Consider the following 20,658-nt stretch of genomic DNA (forward strand, 5'->3'; position numbering starts at 1 on the left):
TGGGTCTGATGACCCAATGCAAAATAATATTTTTCCTGTGCCCTTTCCTGCAGGCTGCACAGGACGCTTGGGAGGCGCTGCACCACAAGCCCCAGCAGCCCCATCACACTGCCGCTGCTTACCGGAGCAAGCAACAGCCACAGCGCTAGGGGCCACAGGAGCCACTGCCCCTGGCACAGGGCCACCCCCCCCTCCCACTGGGGGGCAGCGCACAGTACCAGGACCTGCTGGATCGCCCTCACTGTCCGGCCTTTCAGCCGATGCCTTCCCTGCACCATCCTTGCTACTACAAACAAGGCTGGTGCTCTGCGCCATGATGGAACGTGGCTTTGCAATCTCCCCGCACCCTGGCACCGAGTCCACTGCAGGATTCGTGCTGGGCTGGGTAACGGGGCCTACACGACAGGCTGGCACTGCTGCCCGCCCGGAGGGAACAGGGAGGGGACGAAACACCAGATTCACCTCCTGAGACGCCTTGATCTTCCTGGCTCTCTTCTTTCTCTTTAGGTCGTCATCTGGCATATCATCGCCGAAGGAGAAGTTCTGGAGGTGAACTGGGGACTCGAGCTGTCGGATCTGAGCCATTAGCGCCCCCCCCTGACCACTGTCATCACTTTCCTCCTCCAGGTTGGCAGAGCCGCAGCCTGATGGTAATGGCGCTTGCTCCGCAGGCAGCCTGTCGTGCGAGGCCTGCTGGTGTTGGTGCAGGCCACCAGACGGACACGGCAGGTCTTCCTCATCCTCCTCATCATCGCCATCGCCTTCATCCGCCTGGATGTGAAGCCCCTTCAGCTTTCTCAGCTTCTCCTGGCGCATGTCATCAAACCTCGCATCATTCTCCAACTTTTCCCTGAACGGACCGCTGTGCTCCCGGATCAACCGTCGTTTTTCCTGCAGAGCGGTGACCTCGGCTTTAAGTCTGTCAATGGTGTTAAGAAGATCAGACTTTTTCTTCTGTGTAGCCACCCCCGCTAGGGCCAAGGTCTCGCGTATCTCCTCCTGGAGCCTATTCAGCGCCTTGCCAGCTTCCTCGTACTCACGGAGGTGCTCAGCAATCCGGGAGCCATAGATGGTAGCAGACTCCCGGACCTTTAGATGTCCCCATGCTTTTTGCACACCTCCGTGAGCACCCAGCTTTCCAGCTGAACCACCCAACTTTCCCGCACAGTCACTCAGCTTTCCAGGAGGAGCACTCAGGCTGATGTTACTTGCCTTGATCTTCTGTGTTCCAGAGACCTTGCGGCTTCCCTGGGTCTTGGGGGTGGCAGCCGAGGTCACATCGCTGCGTCCTTGGGTCCGGGCAGATCTTCTCACCCCCTCCATGTTGGCCGGTATCTGGCTTTTCCTGCCCCCCGCCGGCCTGGTCCGAGAGGCAGAAGCCTGGGATTTGCCTGGTTCACTCATCCCAGAAAACCCACTCCCTCCCTGGGGAGGAGAGAGCAGGCCTGGGTGGATTGGTCTTCCACCAGGTGGTGCAGGAGCTCAGTCACAGACAACCACACCCGTCAGCAGTTCACAGGGGAATGAGCCAGCACGAACTATTCTGCTGGTGGTGGAGTCACTGTATACATACATGACATTACTTATCCTGTACTAATCCTGAGTTACATCCTGTATTATACTCCAGAGCTGCACTCACTATTCTGCTGCTGGTGCAGTCACTGTGTACATACATGACATTACTTATCCTGTACTGATCCTGAGTTACATCCTGTATTATACACCAGAGCTGCACTCACTATTCTGCTGCTGGTGCAGTCACTGTGTACATACATGGCATTACTTATCCTGTACTGATCCTGAGTTACATCCTGTATTATACCCCAGAGCTGCACTCACTATTCTGCTGCTGGTGCAGTCACTGTGTACATACATGGCATTACTTATCCTGTACTGATCCTGAGTTACATCCTGTATTATACTCCAGAGCTGCACTCACTATTCTGCTGCTGGTGCAGTCACTGTGTACATACATGACATTACTTATCCTGTACTGATCCTGAGTTACATCCTGTATTATACCCCAGAGCTGCACTCACTATTCTGCTGCTGGTGGAGTCACTGTGTACATACATGACATTACTTATCCTGTACTGATCCTGAGTTACATCCTGTATTATACCCCAGAGCTGCACTCACTATTCTGCTGCTGGTGCAGTCACTGTGTACATACATGACATTACTTATCCTGTACTGATCCTGAGTTACATCCTGTATTATACCCCAGAGCTTCACTCACTATTCTGCTGCTGGTGCAGTCACTGTGTACATACATGACATTACTTATCCTGTACTGATCCTGAGTTACATCCTGTATTATACCCCAGAGCTGCACTCACTATTCTGCTGGTGCAGTCACTGTGCACATACATGACATTACTTATCCTGTACTGATCCTGAGTTACATCCTGTATTATACTCCAGAGCTGCACTCACTATTCCGCTGCTGGTGCAGTCACTGTGTACATACATGACATTACTTATCCTGTACTGATCCTGAGTGACATCCTGTATTATACTCCAGAGCTGCACTCACTATTCTGCTGCTGGTGCAGTCACTGTGTACATACATGACATTACTTATCCTGTACTGATCCTGAGTTACATCCTGTATTATACCCCAGAGCTGCACTCACTATTCTGCTGGTGCAGTCACTGTGTACATACATGACATTACTTATCCTGTACTGATCCTGAGTTACATCCTGTATTATACCCCAGAGCTGCACTCACTATTCTGCTGCTGGTGCAGTCACTGTGTACATACATGACATTACTTATCCTGTACTGATCCTGAGTTACATCCTGTATTATACTCCAGAGCTGCACTCACTATTCTGCTGCTGGTGCAGTCACTGTGTACATACATGACATTACTTATCCTGTACTGATCCTGAGTTACATCCTGTATTATACACCAGAGCTGCACTCACTATTCTGCTGCTGGTGCAGTCACTGTGTACATACATGACATTACTTATCCTGTACTGATCCTGAGTTACATCCTGTATTATACTCCAGAGCTGCACTCACTATTCTGCTGCTGGTGCAGTCACTGTGTACATACATGACATTACTTATCCGGTACTGATCCTGAGTTACATCCTGTATTATACTCCAGAGCTGCACTCACTATTCTGCTGGTGCAGTCACTGTGTACATACATGACATTATTTATCCTGTACTGATCCTAAGTTACATCCTGTATTATACTCCAGAGCTGCACTCACTATTCTGCTGCTGGTGCAGTCACTGTGTACATACATGACATTACTTATCCTGTACTAATCCTGAGTTACATCCTGTATTATACTCCAGAGCTGCACTCACTATTCTGCTGCTGGTGCAGTCACTGTGTACATACATGACATTACTTATCCTGTACTGATCCTGAGTTACATCCTGTATTATACTCCAGAGCTGCACTCACTATTCTGCTGCTGGTGCAGTCACTGTGTACATACATGACATTACTTATCCTGTACTGATCCTGAGTTACATCCTGTATTATACTCCCGAGCTGCACTCACTATTCTGCTGGTGCAGTCACTGTGTACATGCATGACATTACTTACCCTGTACTGATCCTGAGTTACATCCTGTATTATACCCCAGAGCTGCACTCACTATTCTGCTGCTGGTGCAGTCACTGTGCACATACATGACATTACTTATCCTGTACTGATCCTGAGTTACATCCTGTATTATACTCCAGAGCTGCACTCACTATTCTGCTGCTGGTGCAGTCACTGTGTACATACATGACATTACTTATCCTGTACTGATCCTGAGTTACATCCTGTATTATACTCCAGAGATGCACTCACTATTCTGCTGCTGGTGCAGTCACTGTGTACATACATGACATCACTTATCCAGTATTATACTCCGGAGCTGTGCTCTGTGCTGCGGTCCTCACCTTTAGGATGGGTCGGATGACATTCTCCTTGAATTGCTTGGAGATCGTGATCTTCTCTGTCTGTATGTCATCTGCACAAGAAAGGTAGAAGATGTAGAGGAAGGAACCTGTCAGCAGGTATGACCATAAGACTGCAGCCAATGATAGGTATGGTCCCTGGAGAGATGTGTAATGAGACCTTTGTGCCCTCACACTGCTGTTCTCTGTGCGCTCTGCAGCCAGTGCTAGTTATTGTCTCTGGAGAGATGTGTAATCAGACCTTTGTGTCCCCACACTGCTGTGCTCTGTGCAGCCAGGGATAGGTATTGTCTCTGGAGAGATGTGTAATGAGACCTTTGTGTCCCCACACTGCTGTGCTCTGTGCAGCCAGGGATAGGTATGGTCCCTGGAGAGATGTGTAATGAGACCTTTGTGCCCTCACACTGCTGTTCTCTGTGCGCTCTGCAGCCAGTGCTAGTTATTGTCTCTGGAGAGATGTGTAATGAGACCTTTGTGTCCCCACACTGCTGTGCTCTGTGCAGCCAGGGATAGGTATTGTCTCTGGAGAGATGTGTAATGAGACCTTTGTGTCCCCACACTGCTGTGCTCTGTGCAGCCAGGGATAGGTATGGTCCCTGGAGAGATGTGTAATGAGACCTTTGTGCCCTCACACTGCTGTTCTCTGTGCGCTCTGCAGCCAGTGCTAGTTATTGTCTCTGGAGAGATGTGTAATGAGACCTTTGTGTCCCCACACTGCTGTGCTCTGTGCAGCCAGGGATAGGTATTGTCTCTGGAGAGATGTGTAATGAGACCTTTGTGTCCCCACACTGCTGTGCTCTGTGCAGCCAGGGATAGGTATTGTCTCTGGAGAGATGTGTAATGAGACCTTTGTGTCCCCACACTGCTGTGCTCTGTGCAGCCAGGGATAGGTATTGTCCCTGGAGAGATGTGTAATGAGACGTTTGTGTCCCCACACTGCTGTGCTCTGTGCAGCCAGGGATAGGTATGGTCCCTGGAGAGATGTGTAATGAGACCTTTGTGCCCTCACACTGCTGTTCTCTGTGCGCTCTGCAGCCAGTGCTAGTTATTGTCTCTGGAGAGATGTGTAATCAGACCTTTGTGTCCCCACACTGCTGTGCTCTGTGCAGCCAGGGATAGGTATGGTCCCTGGAGACATGTGTAATGAGACGTTTGTGCCCTCACACTGTTGTTCTCTGTGCGCTCTGCAGCCAGTGCTAGTTATTGTCCCTGGAGAGCTGTGTAAGCAGACCTTTGTCTATGTTAGTAGCAGCAGGACTGTAGCTTGTGCACTGGGGGTGTGTCCTCACACTGCTGTGCCCTGTGCATTCTCTTAGGTTACAGTACATCTCAGTGTGCATGCTCCCCCCTTGCTGAGGGTCTCTGGGGTGTAGCGGTTACTCACTCAGGTTGTCGGCCAGCCGGCTCCTCTTCATCTCTAGCGCCTCCTGGCGTAGCTGTAGGGCGTACTGCGCTATCTCATCGCTGCCTGCGTTGCAGGTCATGATAAATATGGCGTCTTTGCACTCGATGGTCTTCCCCTTCCCATCTGTCAGCCGACCCTGGACAAAGGCATCATACACAGGGGTAACACATCCAGCACCCCAAAATCCTAATATCTGCAACACTCACTACTACCCCTATTATCACTGTGATACAGTGTAATCAGGGATTGGAGCACTACTACTACCCCTATTATCACTGTGATACAGTGTAATCAGGTGTTGGAGCACTACTACTACCCCTATTATCACTGTGATACAGTGTAATCAGGGATTGGAGCACTACTACTACCCCTATTATCACTGTGATACAGTGTAATCAGGTGTTGGAGCACTACTACTACCCCTATTATCACTGTGATACAGTGTAATCAGGGATTGGAGCACTACTACTACCCCTATTATCACTGTGATACAGTGTAATCAGGTGTTGGAGCACTACTACGACCCCTATTATCACTGTGATACAGTGTAATCAGGTGTTGGAGCACTACTACTACCCCTATTATCACAGTGATACAGTGTAATCAGGGATTGGTGCACTACTACTACCCCTATTATCACTGTGATACAGTGTAATCAGGTGTCGGAGCACTACTACGACCCCTATTATCACTGTGATACAGTGTCATCAGGTGTTGGAGCACTACTACTACCCCTATTATCACTGTGATACAGTGTAATCAGGTGTTGGAGCACTACTACGACCCCTATTATCACTGTGATACAGTGTCATCAGGTGTTGGAGCACTACTACTACCCCTATTATCACTGTGATACAGTGTAATCAGGGATTGGAGCACTACTACTACCCCTATTATCACTGTGATACAGTGTAATCAGGTGTTGGAGCACTACTACTACCCCTATTATCACTGTGATACAGTGTAATCAGGGATTGGAGCACTACTACTACCCCTATTATCACTGTGATACAGTGTAATCAGGTGTTGGAGCACTACTACGACCCCTATTATCACTGTGATACAGTGTAATCAGGTGTTGGAGCACTACTACTACCCCTATTATCACAGTGATACAGTGTAATCAGGGATTGGTGCACTACTACTACCCCTATTATCACTGTGATACAGTGTAATCAGGTGTCGGAGCACTACTACGACCCCTATTATCACTGTGATACAGTGTCATCAGGTGTTGGAGCACTACTACTACCCCTATTATCACTGTGATACAGTGTAATCAGGTGTTGGAGCACTACTACGACCCCTATTATCACTGTGATACAGTGTCATCAGGTGTTGGAGCACTACTACTACCCCTATTATCACTGTGATACAGTGTCATCAGGTGTTGGAGCACTACTACTACCCCTATTATCACTGTGATACAGTGTAATCAGGGATTGGAGCACTACTACTACCCCTATTATCACTGTGATACAGTGTAATCAGGTGTTGGAGCACTACTACGACCCCTATTATCACTGTGATACAGTGTAATCAGGTGTTGGAGCACTACTACTACCCCTATTATCACAGTGATACAGTGTAATCAGGGATTGGTGCACTACTACTACCCCTATTATCACTGTGATACAGTGTAATCAGGTGTCGGAGCACTACTACGACCCCTATTATCACTGTGATACAGTGTAATCAGGTGTTGGAGCACTACTACTACCCCTATTATCACTGTGATACAGTGTAATCAGGTGTTGGAGCACTACTACTACCCCTATTATCACTGTGATACAGTGTAATCAGGGATTGGTGCACTACTACGACCCCTATTATCACAGTGATACAGTGTAATCAGGTGTTGGAGCACTACTACTACCCCTATTATCACTGTGATACAGTGTAATCAGGTGTTGGAGCACTACTTCGACCCCTATTATCACTGTGATACAGTGTAATCAGGTGTTGGAGCACTACTACTACCCCTATTATCACAGTGATATAGTGTAATCAGGTGTTGGAGCACTACTACAACCCCCATCATTGTCCCGGGTACTGGCTATTGCAGTGCATTGATTTTCCATTTGGCGGCTGCGGTTATGATCTATGCACGGAGGATGTGACTATATTAATCCTGGAGATGGGAAGACAGAAGACGCGAGGACCAGAATAAAGTTTTATTAGCAGGAGGAGGAGGAGGGGGGGGGGGGAGCGCGTCCTCGGAGGAAACATCCAGAAAACTCATCTGCTGCTGCCAGTCTCCAGCCCCAGCAGAGTAATGACATCCGGGGAGCTCCGCTGCATGGCCATGCTGTGGCGCCAAAACACGAAGGGGGAGGAGCCACGGCCCGGGGTCACATATCCCACCCCTTTCAGTGACTAGAAACACTTTCCGATACATTTTCTTATTTTGCAGGGTTTGCTACCATTGTAATCTGACTCCCTGTACTCCTGATTGGCTGCTGCCTGTCACATGATCAACTGTCAAACAGAAAAATCTGATTACTAAGGCAGAGGAGGGGGGGGGGGGGGGTCATACTAAGTAGATTTTGTTCTATACCCCAATGAATGTAAGTGGAGAAGCCATTGAAGTGTCTAAATTCCCAGGTATTAACCCCTTACACCATGTTACCTCATCAAACAGCTGCAGCATTATGGTGAGGACGTCCGGGTGGGCTTTATCCACCTCATCAAACAGGACCACCGCATTGGGACACTCCTTTAGCTTCTTGGTCAGCTGACCCCCTTCTTCATGTCCAACGTATCCTGGTGGAGAACCAATGAACTTGGCCACCTAGAGAGAAATAACCGGTGGGAGGAGTCATAATATTCCCCGCTTCATGGCTTGACTCCGCCCCTTCCTACAGATAACGGTGACCTTACCTCATGTTTCTCCTGGAATTCGGACATATCCAGCCGGATGAATCCCTGTGAGGACAGACACACACATCACTGAGGTCCTAGGCCGGCCCCTTAAAATGGGTCCCCCAGCAGGCCATCGATCCCCCCCCCCCCCCCCCCATTATCACAGCCGTTACCTTCTTGATGTCCTTGTGCAGGTAGCGCGCCGTCTGTTTGGCCAGTTCCGTCTTGCCTATCAAAAAAAAATAAAAAATTAATAATAAATATAATTATTTTAAAAAATTCAGGCTCCTCCCCTAATATCTTATCCTCTGTGTCTATGTGTGTGATTTGGAAACAAAATTGAAATTTTTTTTTTTTTTAAATTGCATAATAATTTTTCGTGTTTTTTTGTTATTGTAAATAAGAGGTAATTTCTTCAGCTCGTGCTCAGGGCCGGGGATAATGTGAGTCCCGCTCACATCCTATCCCCCCCTCCCCTCGGACCACCGGTGATAAATGTCCCCTGCAGCCGGGGGCTCCTGTACCCTTAATGTTTTTATAGACTGCACATGACAGTGATGGATGTGATCGGGGCCCGGACTGTAATATCACATCATTACATCAGCCGCCCCGCGCTGCTAATATACAGGACGTATCCATACAGGAATACAGGGGGCTGTGCCGGGGGCAAGGCATGCTGGGATCTATCCCCAAACTTCCAGAAATCCCCTGACAGGTTATACTGACCCGAAATCATCACTGACATCACAATGTCACAGAGATCCACAGAAACATGGCCGACACGAGACGTCCATCACATCCCGATCTTTTACCTATCCAATCATCCCCTACCTACCCCCTATGTATCATCTATCTATCAATGTATCTATCTATCTCATATGTATCTATATGTATCTATCTATATCATATCCATCTCCTATCTGTCTATCCCCATATCACACAGTACTTCCAGGACCACCCCCCATATCACACAGCACTTCCAGGACCACCCCCCATATCACATAGCACTTCCAGGATCACCCCCCATATCACACAGCACTTCCAGGATCAGACCCCCCATATCACACAGCACTTCCAGGATCAGACCCCCCATATCACACAGCACTTCCAGGATCACCCCCATATCACACAGCACTTCCAGGATAACCCCCCATATCACACAGCACTTCCAGGATAACCCCCCATATCACACAGCACTTCCAGGATCACCCCCCATATCACACAGCACTTCCAGGATCACCCCCCATATCACACAGCACTTCCAGGATCACCCCCCATATCACACAGCACTTCCAGGATCACCCCCCATATCACACAGCACTTCCAGTATCAGCCCCCCCCATATCACACAGCACTTCCAGTATCAGCCCCCCCCATATCACACAGCACTTCCAGGATCACCCCCCATATCACACAGCACTTCCAGGATCAGACCCCCCATATCACACAGCACTTCCAGGATCACCCCCATATCACACAGCACTTCCAGGATCACCCCCCATATCACACAGCACTTCCAGGATCACCCCCCATATCACACAGCACTTCCAGGATCACCCCCATATCACACAGCACTTCCAGGATCACCCCCCATATCCCACAGCACTTCCAGGATCACCCCCATATCACACAGCACTTCCAGGATCACCCCCCATATCACACAGCACTTCCAGGATCACCCCCCATATCACACAGCACTTCCAGTATCAGCCCCCCCCATATCACACAGCACTTCCAGTATCAGCCCCCCCCATATCACACAGCACTTCCAGGATCACCCCCATATCACACAGCACTTCCAGGATCACCCCCCATATCACACAGCACTTCCAGGATCACCCCCCATATCACACAGCACTTCCAGTATCAGCCCCCCCATATCACACAGCACTTCCAGTATCAGCCCCCCCCATATCACACAGCACTTCCAGGATCACCCCCCATATCACACAGCACTTCCAGGATCAGACCCCCCATATCACACAGCACTTCCAGGATCACCCCCATATCACACAGCACTTCCAGGATCACCCCCCATATCACACAGCACTTCCAGGATCACCCCCATATCACACAGCACTTCCAGGATCACCCCCCATATCACACAGCACTTCCAGGATCACCCCCCATATCACACAGCACTTCCAGGATCAGACCCCCCATATCACACAGCACTTCCAGGATCACCCCCCATATCACACAGCACTTCCAGGATCACCCCCCATATCACACAGCACTTCCAGGATCACCCCCATATCACACAGCACTTCCAGGATCACCCCCCATATCACACAGCACTTCCAGGATCACCCCCATATCACACAGCACTTCCAGGATCACCCCCCATATCACACAGCACTTCCAGGATCACCCCCCATATCACACAGCACTTCCAGTATCAGCCCCCCCCATATCACACAGCACTTCCAGTATCAGCCCCCCCCATATCACACAGCACTTCCAGGATCACCCCCCATATCACACAGCACTTCCAGGATCACCCCCCATATCACACAGCACTTCCAGGATCACCCCCCATATCACACAGCACTTCCAGGATCAGCCCCCCCCATATCACACAGCACTTCCAGTATCAGCCCCCCCCATATCACACAGCACTTCCAGGATCACCCCCCATATCACACAGCACTTCCAGGATCAGACCCCCCATATCACACAGCACTTCCAGGATCACCCCCCATATCACACAGCACTTCCAGGATCACCCCCCATATCACACAGCACTTCCAGGATCACCCCCATATCACACAGCACTTCCAGGATCACCCCCCATATCACACAGCACTTCCAGGATCACCCCCATATCACACAGCACTTCCAGGATCACCCCCCATATCACACAGCACTTCCAGGATCACCCCCCATATCACACAGCACTTCCAGGATCACCCCCATATCACACAGCACTTCCAGGATCACCCCCCATATCACACAGCACTTCCAGGATCACCCCCCATATCACACAGCACTTCCAGGATCACCCCCATATCACACAGCACTTCCAGGATCACCCCCCATATCACACAGCACTTCCAGGATCACCCCCCATATCACACAGCACTTCCAGGATCACCCCCATATCACACAGCACTTCCAGGATCACCCCCCATATCACACAGCACTTCCAGGATAACCCCCCATATCACACAGCACTTCCAGGATCACCCCCCATATCACACAGCACTTCCAGTATCACCCCCATATCACACAGCACTTCCAGGATCACCCCCATATCACACAGCACTTCCAGGATCACCCCCCATATCACACAGCACTTCCAGGATCACCCCCCATATCACACAGCACTTCCAGTATCAGCCCCCCCCATATCACATCACACAGCACTTCCAGGATCAGACCCCCCATATCACACAGCACTTCCAGGATCACCCCCCATATCACACAGCACTTCCAGGATCACCCCCCATATCACACAGCACTTCCAGGATCACCCCCCATATCACACAGCACTTCCAGGATCACCCCCCATATCACACAGCACTTCCAGGATCACCCCCATATCACACAGCACTTCCAGTATCAGCCCCCCCCATATCACACAGCACTTCCAGTATCACCCCCATATTATTATTTCCATCATTTTATCCCTTTAATATATATTATTGTATTTCTTGAAATTACATCTCTAGTTTTATGTTATATTATTGTTTATTTTTGTTCCTCTTTTATGATTTTGAATTTTCTGCTATTTCTTTCTGATCATCTATTGGGCGTTTTTTATACTTGGATAACTTTTTTGTAACCATTTGCATGATTATTTCTGCACTTTTCTTGCTTGTGTTACACGGGTCTCTATCCCTCTTGTATGTTGTATGGTGAATTACTTATTAATTACTGATATTTGTATAAACACACCCAGAAAAGATAAAGATAATAATAAATAACAATAAGTCACCGATGCCGGAGGATCCCAGGAAGAGGAAGACGAGGGGGTGCTCTTCATCGTACCAGCCGTTCTCCTTCCTGCGGATGGCTGTGGAGAGAGGAGGGGGTAATTATCACTAAGTACCCCGCGTCTCGCTGCTCCTCAGGACCATTAGAGGGTAATGTGATTATCTGCGCTGCCCCCACAGGAGGGTAATCGGGTTAGTATGGATATGGAGCGCTGCCCAGAGCACACTCACTTTTCCTGGATGTGCACTCAACGTTTCCATGGAGACGGGGGCGCGGGAGGGACGCGGAGTAGACGGTGAGGAGAGGGAAGCGGGGGACCGGGAGGATGGCGGGACCCCCGAGATCAAGGACAGAGCGTCCTACATAATGAGGGAGACCACTCGTCACATATACAGGGGGACTAGAGGGAGACCACTCCTCACATATACGGGGGGGGGGGGGGAGTCACGGGTGTAAGTCAGGTGGCCGGAGTCACGGGTGTAAGTCAGGTGGCCGGAGTCACGGGTGTAAGTCAGGTGGCCGGAGTCACGGGTGTAAGTCAGGTGGCCGGAGTCACGGGTGTAAGTCAGGTGGCCGGAGTCACGGGTGTAAGTCAGGTGGCCGGAGTCACGGGTGTAAGTCAGGTGGCCGGAGTCACGGGTGTAAGTCAGGTGGCTGTAGACATGGGTGTAAGTCAGATGGGTGTAGACATAAGTATGTGGCAGGTGGGTGGAGACACAAGTATAAGTCAGGTGGGTGTAGAAATAGGTATAAGTCAGGTGGGTGTAGACATAGGTATAAGTCAGGTGGCTGTAGACATAGGTATAAGTCAGATGGGTGTAGACATAGGTATAAGTCAGATGGGTGTAGACATAGGTATAAGTCAGATGAGTGTAGACATAAGTATGTGGCAGGTGGGTGGAGACACAAGTATGTGGCAGGTGGGTGGAGACACAAGTATGTGGCAGGTGGGTGGAGACACAAGTATGTGGCAGGTGGGTGGAGACACAAGTATGTGGCAGGTGGGTGGAGACACAAGTATGTGGCAGGTGGGTGGAGACACAAGTATGTGGCAGGTGGGTGGAGACACAAGTATGTGGCAGGTGGGTGGAGACACAAGTATGTGGCAGGTGGGTGGAGACACAAGTATGTGACAGGTGGGTGGAGACACAAGTATGTGGCAGGTGGGTGGAGACACAAGTATGTGGCAGGTGGGTGGAGACACAAGTATGTGGCAGGTGGGTGGAGACACAAGTATGTGGCAGGTGGGTGGAGACACAAGTATGTGGCAGGTGGGTGGAGACACAAGTATGTGGCAGGTGGGTGGAGTCACGTGGAGCATGCAGCAGGTTATCCTGTAGCAGGTCCCCTGACACCCCCTGCAGTTAGGGAGGAGCGATCGGTCTTGTGCTTTGGATGTGACTGGAGTAGAAGACGTCCTGTAGATCCGCACAGGAGCAGAGAGTTACAATGTGTCCTGCTCCGGGGAGTGAATCTTATGTCCGGGACCCCCAGAGGTGATGTGTCCCCCCCACCCGGTATTAGATATTTGGTGATTATTTGAAGGACATGAGAAGACAATGGCGCCCCCCGCAGCGCCTCCCCCGGGGCCCAGCAGACGCGGCTTTTATTTCCTCCATTTGTAAGGCTTTGCTCTGCGCCCGCGGCTTCTATTGAACGGATAAATTCTCAGTATTGTTTTACACAAATCAATAGCTCCGCAGTTATCAGCCGCCACCTCCCGCAAATTGGTTTCAGCCGAGAGGGTAATAAATGCTCCGTGTTATCACCGCTATCCATAAGGGGGTGAAGCCGAGGGTCCGAAATATAAAGAGGGGGAATATGGGTAATATTAGGACTCAATTCATCCTCTATCATCTGTTCTGGGAAAGCTGGGTGAGGTCAATATGCCTACCTATTCAATTTCCAAAGAATCACACAGCTTTCCAAGGCTCCTGAATGGATGATATCAATGCAGAATGAAGTACCATGAAGTCACCTTCCACAACAATGGTAACCTAGCTTTTTTTGACACCTGAATGGTCTTTATCAGTGCAGGACAAAGTAGAAGCATAATATATGTGTCAGCAGGGATAGTCACTCAGCTTTCCAAGGCTCCTGAAGTACCCAAAAACAGCGTAAGAAAGAAGTAGCAGCACAATATATGTCAGCAGGGATAGTCACCCAGCTTTCCAAGGCTTCTGAACTGCCAATATCAATGCAGAAAGAGGCAGATTTATGTTGTTCAGGAATCTGGGAAAGCTGTGTAATAGACATGGAATTTAAAGTCACCCAGCTTTCCCAGACTCCTGAATAAGGTGGGCAGCAGGCAGGAGACTCCAGGTCACGGTGGAGGTCACGGCTCATCATGTGACCATCTGCTCACCTTGTGCTCTGCAGGGGGTCGTCCAGATGTCATTATGTACAAAACATCAGGATGGTAATGGATCCCCCCCAATACATGGTACATTCCTCAGCTACTCCATAGTCATCTCTCTATCTGGGAAAGCTGGGTGACAGCCAATACAGTCACCCAGCTTTCCTGACCTGCATCACACTACCATGAGCTGTGTTACAAATTCATCAGCAGCCATATGACCTCAGGGTCATCACCAAGCTTTCCCAGACTAATGTATGTGAATTCTACCTTATACACGGATATAGTTCAGGAGCCAAGGAAAGCTGAGTGACTTCCTGGTTGCCTCCCCCTAGAATCCACAAATTGCATTAATAAAGATGGCCGTTCAGAGGTCTGGAAAAGCTGAATTACAAACTCATCAGGAACTACACGGCCTTAGGGTTGTCACCCAGCTTTCTCAGCTATCATTCTGCCCAATGATACTGTGATGTAGGACAGTGTGCCGTTCAGGATCACTTCAAGCTGAGTGATGATCTTAAGCCTCCGTACTGGCTAAAACCCAACTTTCTAAAGCACTGCACAGCTACCTGCTTTGTTATTAAACGATCCATCCTGTTATATATTTTGCCATTGTGGATTCTAGGAAAGCTGGGTAACCACTAGGAACCGTTACTCAGCTTTTCCAGACTCCCGAGCAGCACACTGTATCTCTTAATCGTATATAACAGTATTATGAGGCAGGATTCACATAGAGGAAGCTGGAAAAGCAGGGTGACAGGTCACATTGCTCACGTACTAGGGAAAGCTGGGTGAAAGGTCACATTGCTCACATACTAGGGAAAGCTGGGTGACAACCTTATGTCTATACAGTTCAAGATTTCTAGACCAAGGCTTAACTACAACATTGATACATCCCGTTCTACTGCGGCTTCTAGGAAAGCTGGGTGCCCGGTGTCCACTGGGTCAGATCCGGTGGCTCATGGTACCACGTACAGTTCTGTCTGTGACCTCCTGATGTAAAGGGTTAATTTCCCCCCCTTCCTCCTCCGCGCTAATGAGAATCCTTCCCATCCAATTAGCAGCGTCTGGAGCAGAACCGACCCGGACAGCCCCGCTCTGCCTGGTGCCCCCCGGTGGGGGAGGGGAGGGGCACGTTTCCTATAATTCAATCAGGAGGAGCATAAAGAGAGCGGCTGTAATGGGCGCAGACACCACCTGTGACAGCCGCAGACACCAACCATTCATCACCCGCAGCAGCCCGGGGGCAGAGCACTCACTGCTGCGCTATACATCACTGCCCGGGTACTGTGTCAGGCTGTACTGCAGAGCTAGCACTCTACTCATGCACTGAACCAGGAGGCTCTGTACTGTCATACAGACAGGAGGCATGCACCAGGAGGCTCTGTACTGACATACAGACAGGAGGCATGCACCAGGGGGCTCTGTACTGTCATACAGACAGGAGGCATGCACCAGGAGTCTCTGTACTGTCATACAGACAGGAGGCATGCACCAGGAGGCTCTGTACTGTCATACAGACAGGAGGCATGCACCAGGGGGCTCTGTACTGTCATGCAGACAGGAGGCATGCACCAGGGGGCTCTGTACTGTCATACAGACAGGAGGCATGCACCAGGAGGCTCTGTGCTGTCATACAGACAGGAGGCATGCACCAGGAGGCTCTGTACTGTCATACAGACAGGAGACATGCACCAGGAGGCCCTGTACTGTCATACAGACAGGAGGCATGCACCAGGGGGCTCTGTACTGTCATACAGACAGGAGGCATGCACCAGGGGGCTCTGTACTGTCATACAGACAGGAGGCATGCACCAGGGGGCTCTGTACTGTCATACAGACAGGAGGCATGCACCAGGGGGCTCTGTACTGTCATACAGACAGGAGGCATGCACCAGGGGGCTCTGTACTGTCATACAGACAGGAGGCATGCACCAGGAGTCTCTGTACTGTCATACAGACAGGAGACATGCACCAGGAGGCCCTGTACTGTCATACAGACAGGAGGCATGCACCAGGAGGCTCTGTACTGTCATACAGACAGGAGGCATGCACCAGGAGGCTCTGTACTGTCATACAGACAGGAGGCATGCACCAGGAGGCCCTGTACTGTCATACAGACAGGAGACATGCACCAGGAGGCTCTGTACTGTCATACAGACAGGAGGCATGCACCAGGGGGCTCTGTACTGTCATACAGACAGGAGGCATGCACCAGGAGGCCCTGTACTGTCATACAGACAGGAGGCATGCACCAGGAGGCTCTGTACTGTCAAACAGACAGGAGGCATGCACCAGGAGGCTCTGTACTGTCATACAGACAGGAGGCATGCACCAGGAGGCTCTGTACTGTCATACAGACAGGAGGCATGCACCAGGATGCTCTGTACTATCATACAGACAGGAGGCATGCATCAGGAGGCTCTGTACGATCATACAGACAGGAGGCTCTGTACGGTCATACAGATAGGAGGCATGAACCAGGAGGCTCTGTACTGACATACAGACAGGAGGCATGAACCAGGATGCTCTGTACTGTCATACAGACAGGAGGCATGCACCAGGAGGCTCTGTACGATCATACAGACAGGAGGCATGCACCAGGGGGCTCTGTACGATCATACAGACAGGAGGCATGCACCAGGAGGCTCTGTACGATCATACAGACAGGAGGCATGCACCAGGAGGCTCTGTACGATCATACAGACAGGAGGCATGAACCAGGAGGCTCTGTACTGTCATACAGACAGGAGGCATGCACCAGGAGGCTCTGTACTTTCATACAGACAGGAGGCATGCACCAGGAGGCCCTGTACTGTCATACAGACAGGAGGCATGCACCAGGAGGCTCTGTACTGTCATACAGACAGGAGGCATGCACCAGGAGGCTCTGTACTGTCATACAGACAGGAAGCAAGAACCCGGAGGCTCTGTACTGTCATACAGACAGGAGGCTCTGTACTGTCATACAGACAGGAGGCATGCACCAGGAGGCTCTGTACTGTCATACAGACAGGAGGCATGCACCAGGAGGCTCTGTACTGTCATACAAACAGGAGGCATGCACCAGGAGGCTCTGTACTGTCATACAGACAGGAGGCATGCACCAGGGGGCTCTGTACTGTCATACAGACAGGAGGCATGCACCAGGAGGCTCTGTGCTGTCATACAGACAGGAGGCATGCATCAGGAGGCTCTGTACTGTCATACAGACAGGAGGCATGCACCAGGGGGCTCTGTACTGTCATACAGACAGGAGGCATGCACCAGGAGGCCCTGTACTGTCATACAGACAGGAGGCATGCACCAGGGGGCTCTGTACTGTCATACAGACAGGAGGCATGCACCAGGAGGCTCTGTGCTGTCATACAGACAGGAGGCATGCACCAGGAGGCTCTGTACTGTCATAGAGACAGGAGGCATGCACCAGGAGGCTCTGTACTGTCATACAGACAGGGGGCATGCACCAGGAGGCCCTGTACTGTCATACAGACAGGAGGCATGCACCAGGATGCTCTGTACTGTCATACAGACAGGAGGCATGCACCAGGATGCTCTGTACTGTCATACAGACAGGAGGCATGCACCAGGAGGCTCTGTACGATCATACAGACAGGAGGCTCTGTACGATCATACAGACAGGAGGCATGCACCAGGAGGCTCTGTACTGTCATACAGACAGGAGGCATGCACCAGGAGGCTCTGTACGATCATACAGACAGGAGGCTCTGTACGATCATACAGATAGGAGGCATGCACCAGGAGGCTCTGTACTTTCATACAGACAGGAGGCATGCACCAGGAGGCTCTGTGCTGTCATACAGACAGGAGGCATGCACCAGGAGGCCCTGTACTGTCATACAGACAGGAGGCATGCACCAGGAGGCCTGTACTGTCATACAGACAGGAGGCATGCACCAGGAGGCTCTGTACTGTCATACAGACAGGAGGCATGCACCAGGAGGCCCTGTACTGTCATACAGACAGGAGGCATGCACCAGGAGGCTCTGTACTGAACCAGGAGGCTCAGGCTGAGCCCCGTCAGACTGCAGCAGACGACACGTACAGGCAGAGTCTTGTATGGATTCAGACTCCTTCATGTGGCCTCGGTGAGCAATAACGCGCCCGCAGGATGGGGCCCCGGAGAGGCAGCGGGCAAGGAGCTGCCCTATATATAGAAGGCAGGGGGATGGGGCGCGGCGGATGACCCTCAGGGGATGGCACGTCTTATGAAAGTAGTAAAGATCTCAGCAAACACCAAGAATAACCACATTGGTAAAAGTTTGTGCCCCCCTGCACAATACAACAGCACTTGTGATCTCTGCTTGCTGTCAGTGACTGGAACAGAGCAAAAGAGCCAGTCTAATCAGGTTCTGCTTACACAGCTGATGATGTGTTCCAATGTGTCAGTGCAGGTTATCCTAAGAAACCTCCAATCCCTCTATCTTTTCTAACTAGTACACTGTAACAAGCCCTCAGCTGTGTGGGCAGGAGTAGGTATTCTCGGTATCCGTAAATGGGAGCAGAGGTCCAGTAATTCAGGATTATGGAAAAGCTGGGTAATGGTCCTTTGGATCACTAGGGCTTCACCCAGCTTTCCCAGGACTGGCTATAACCTGTTGGGGTGATGTCCGGTACCTGCCCCCACGGTGGCGATGGCGCTCTCCTGCCCCACGATGTGCTCCCTCAGCCGCTGCTCCAGGGGGAACCTCCTGCGCTCCTCCAGCTCCCGTCTCCTCTGCTCCACCTGGAACTGGAAGAAAATCACAATCCAACGTCATAGAACATTCTAGAAGCGCCTGCTGTAACCTCTGTACCTCTGCTTGCCGTCAGTGACTAGGAGCAGTGTCCTGTACCTCCACACAGACTGCATCTTATTCCTAATGTGGGCCCTTCTCATGTATCTGATCCTGGGAAAGCAGGGTCCTGAACATTATTACACCTTAGACACCCATGAAAAGAAACATTTTTTGTTCAAGGTCATTTGCCATTCAGAAGTCTGAGAAAGCTGGGTCACAACCCAATACCTTTCCTAAAGGAAGCTTCCAATCTCTTTCCCAGGCTTCTGAATGGCAGGGATACTGTGCAGCAATAAGAACGGTAAGGAAAATCAGGTGACTTCACTTCCTATACCCAACTTTCCCAGATCCTGAAGTGCAGAAGGGCCACCGGTACCCATTATCCTGGCCACATCTCGAGGGGTGCCTACTCCACTTACGGTTTCCCCAGTTTTGGGTCCCCTACCGGGCTCCATTACCCCTCACTGTATCACTTAGTGTTCTGACTGTGTTACTGGGTCGGCTGACATGACACCAGGGTATTGCGTAGGTCATGACTCCATTACCTCTCTCTCTCAGGGTCCTGATCTGTTTGCGGTTCCCCCAGTTTCGGGTCGTCCCGTCCCATTTATCAGCGGTGAGATAAACACAACAAATGTAAATGTCTGCGCGTGTCGGCGCGGCGCACATAAAACGGATGTCCCGGCCGCGCATTAAATACTCCTGTCTATTCATTCTCGTCTGTGATTAAACTGAGCCATAAATTCTGGGGGAGTCCCAGAAGAGCGGGGGGATACAGAACCGCTACCTGCCAGCAGCCTGTCCCCGTCAGCCAGCCGTACATCACCCGCCCTGTCACCCAGCTTTACGGCTTTATAAGCAGATTCATCTCCCGCGCCCAGAGAAATACGGCAGCAAACAGGTCGTCTCCCTGCGTCTGCGGGTGATGGCTTATTTATGAGGGCGATGTATAATCCGGAGCGCTGCACCCCTGACAGACGCTGAGAGACGACCCTCATCACACCACAGGGGGAACCGCCGAGTGCATGGAAGAAACCCCCTACACATCACTGCTATCATCTGTGTGCACTCTCCTGCAGGGGGCGCTATTATCTGTGTGCACTCTCCTGCAGGGGGCGCTATTATCTGTGTGCACTCTCCTGCAGGGGGCGCTATTATAAGTGTATTACAGGACAGTATGCACTCTCCTGCAGGGGGCGTTATTATAGGTGTATTACAGGACAGTATGCACTCTCCTGCAGGGGGCGCTATTATCTGTGTGCACTCTCCTGCAGGGGGCGCTATTATCTGTGTGCACTCTCCTGCAGGGGGCGCTATTATAAGTGTATTACAGGACAGTATGCACTCTCCTGCAGGGGGCGCT

General features: G+C 50.8%; 1 protein-coding gene across 4 annotated transcripts in view; it reads right to left on the reverse strand.

The window, feature by feature from the left end:
• Positions 1-20,658, reverse strand: part of CLPB (ClpB family mitochondrial disaggregase) — a 77,081-nt gene that overhangs the window by 21,373 nt on the left and 35,050 nt on the right. For all 4 annotated transcript variants that reach the window (XM_072133777.1, XM_072133776.1, XM_072133778.1 and 1 more), the window contains exons 7-13: positions 19,135-19,249; positions 12,142-12,219; positions 8,378-8,433; positions 8,223-8,267; positions 7,972-8,133; positions 5,322-5,478; positions 3,920-3,990 (exon numbers count right to left, since the gene is read on the reverse strand). In XM_072133777.1, coding sequence (XP_071989878.1) covers positions 3,920-3,990; positions 5,322-5,478; positions 7,972-8,133; positions 8,223-8,267; positions 8,378-8,433; positions 12,142-12,219; positions 19,135-19,249 — 684 coding nt within the window. The remainder of the gene's footprint in view (positions 1-3,919; positions 3,991-5,321; positions 5,479-7,971; positions 8,134-8,222; positions 8,268-8,377; positions 8,434-12,141; positions 12,220-19,134; positions 19,250-20,658) is intronic.

Source organism: Engystomops pustulosus, chromosome 2, assembly GCF_040894005.1.
Source record: "Engystomops pustulosus chromosome 2, aEngPut4.maternal, whole genome shotgun sequence".
NCBI lineage: Eukaryota > Metazoa > Chordata > Amphibia > Anura > Leptodactylidae > Engystomops > Engystomops pustulosus.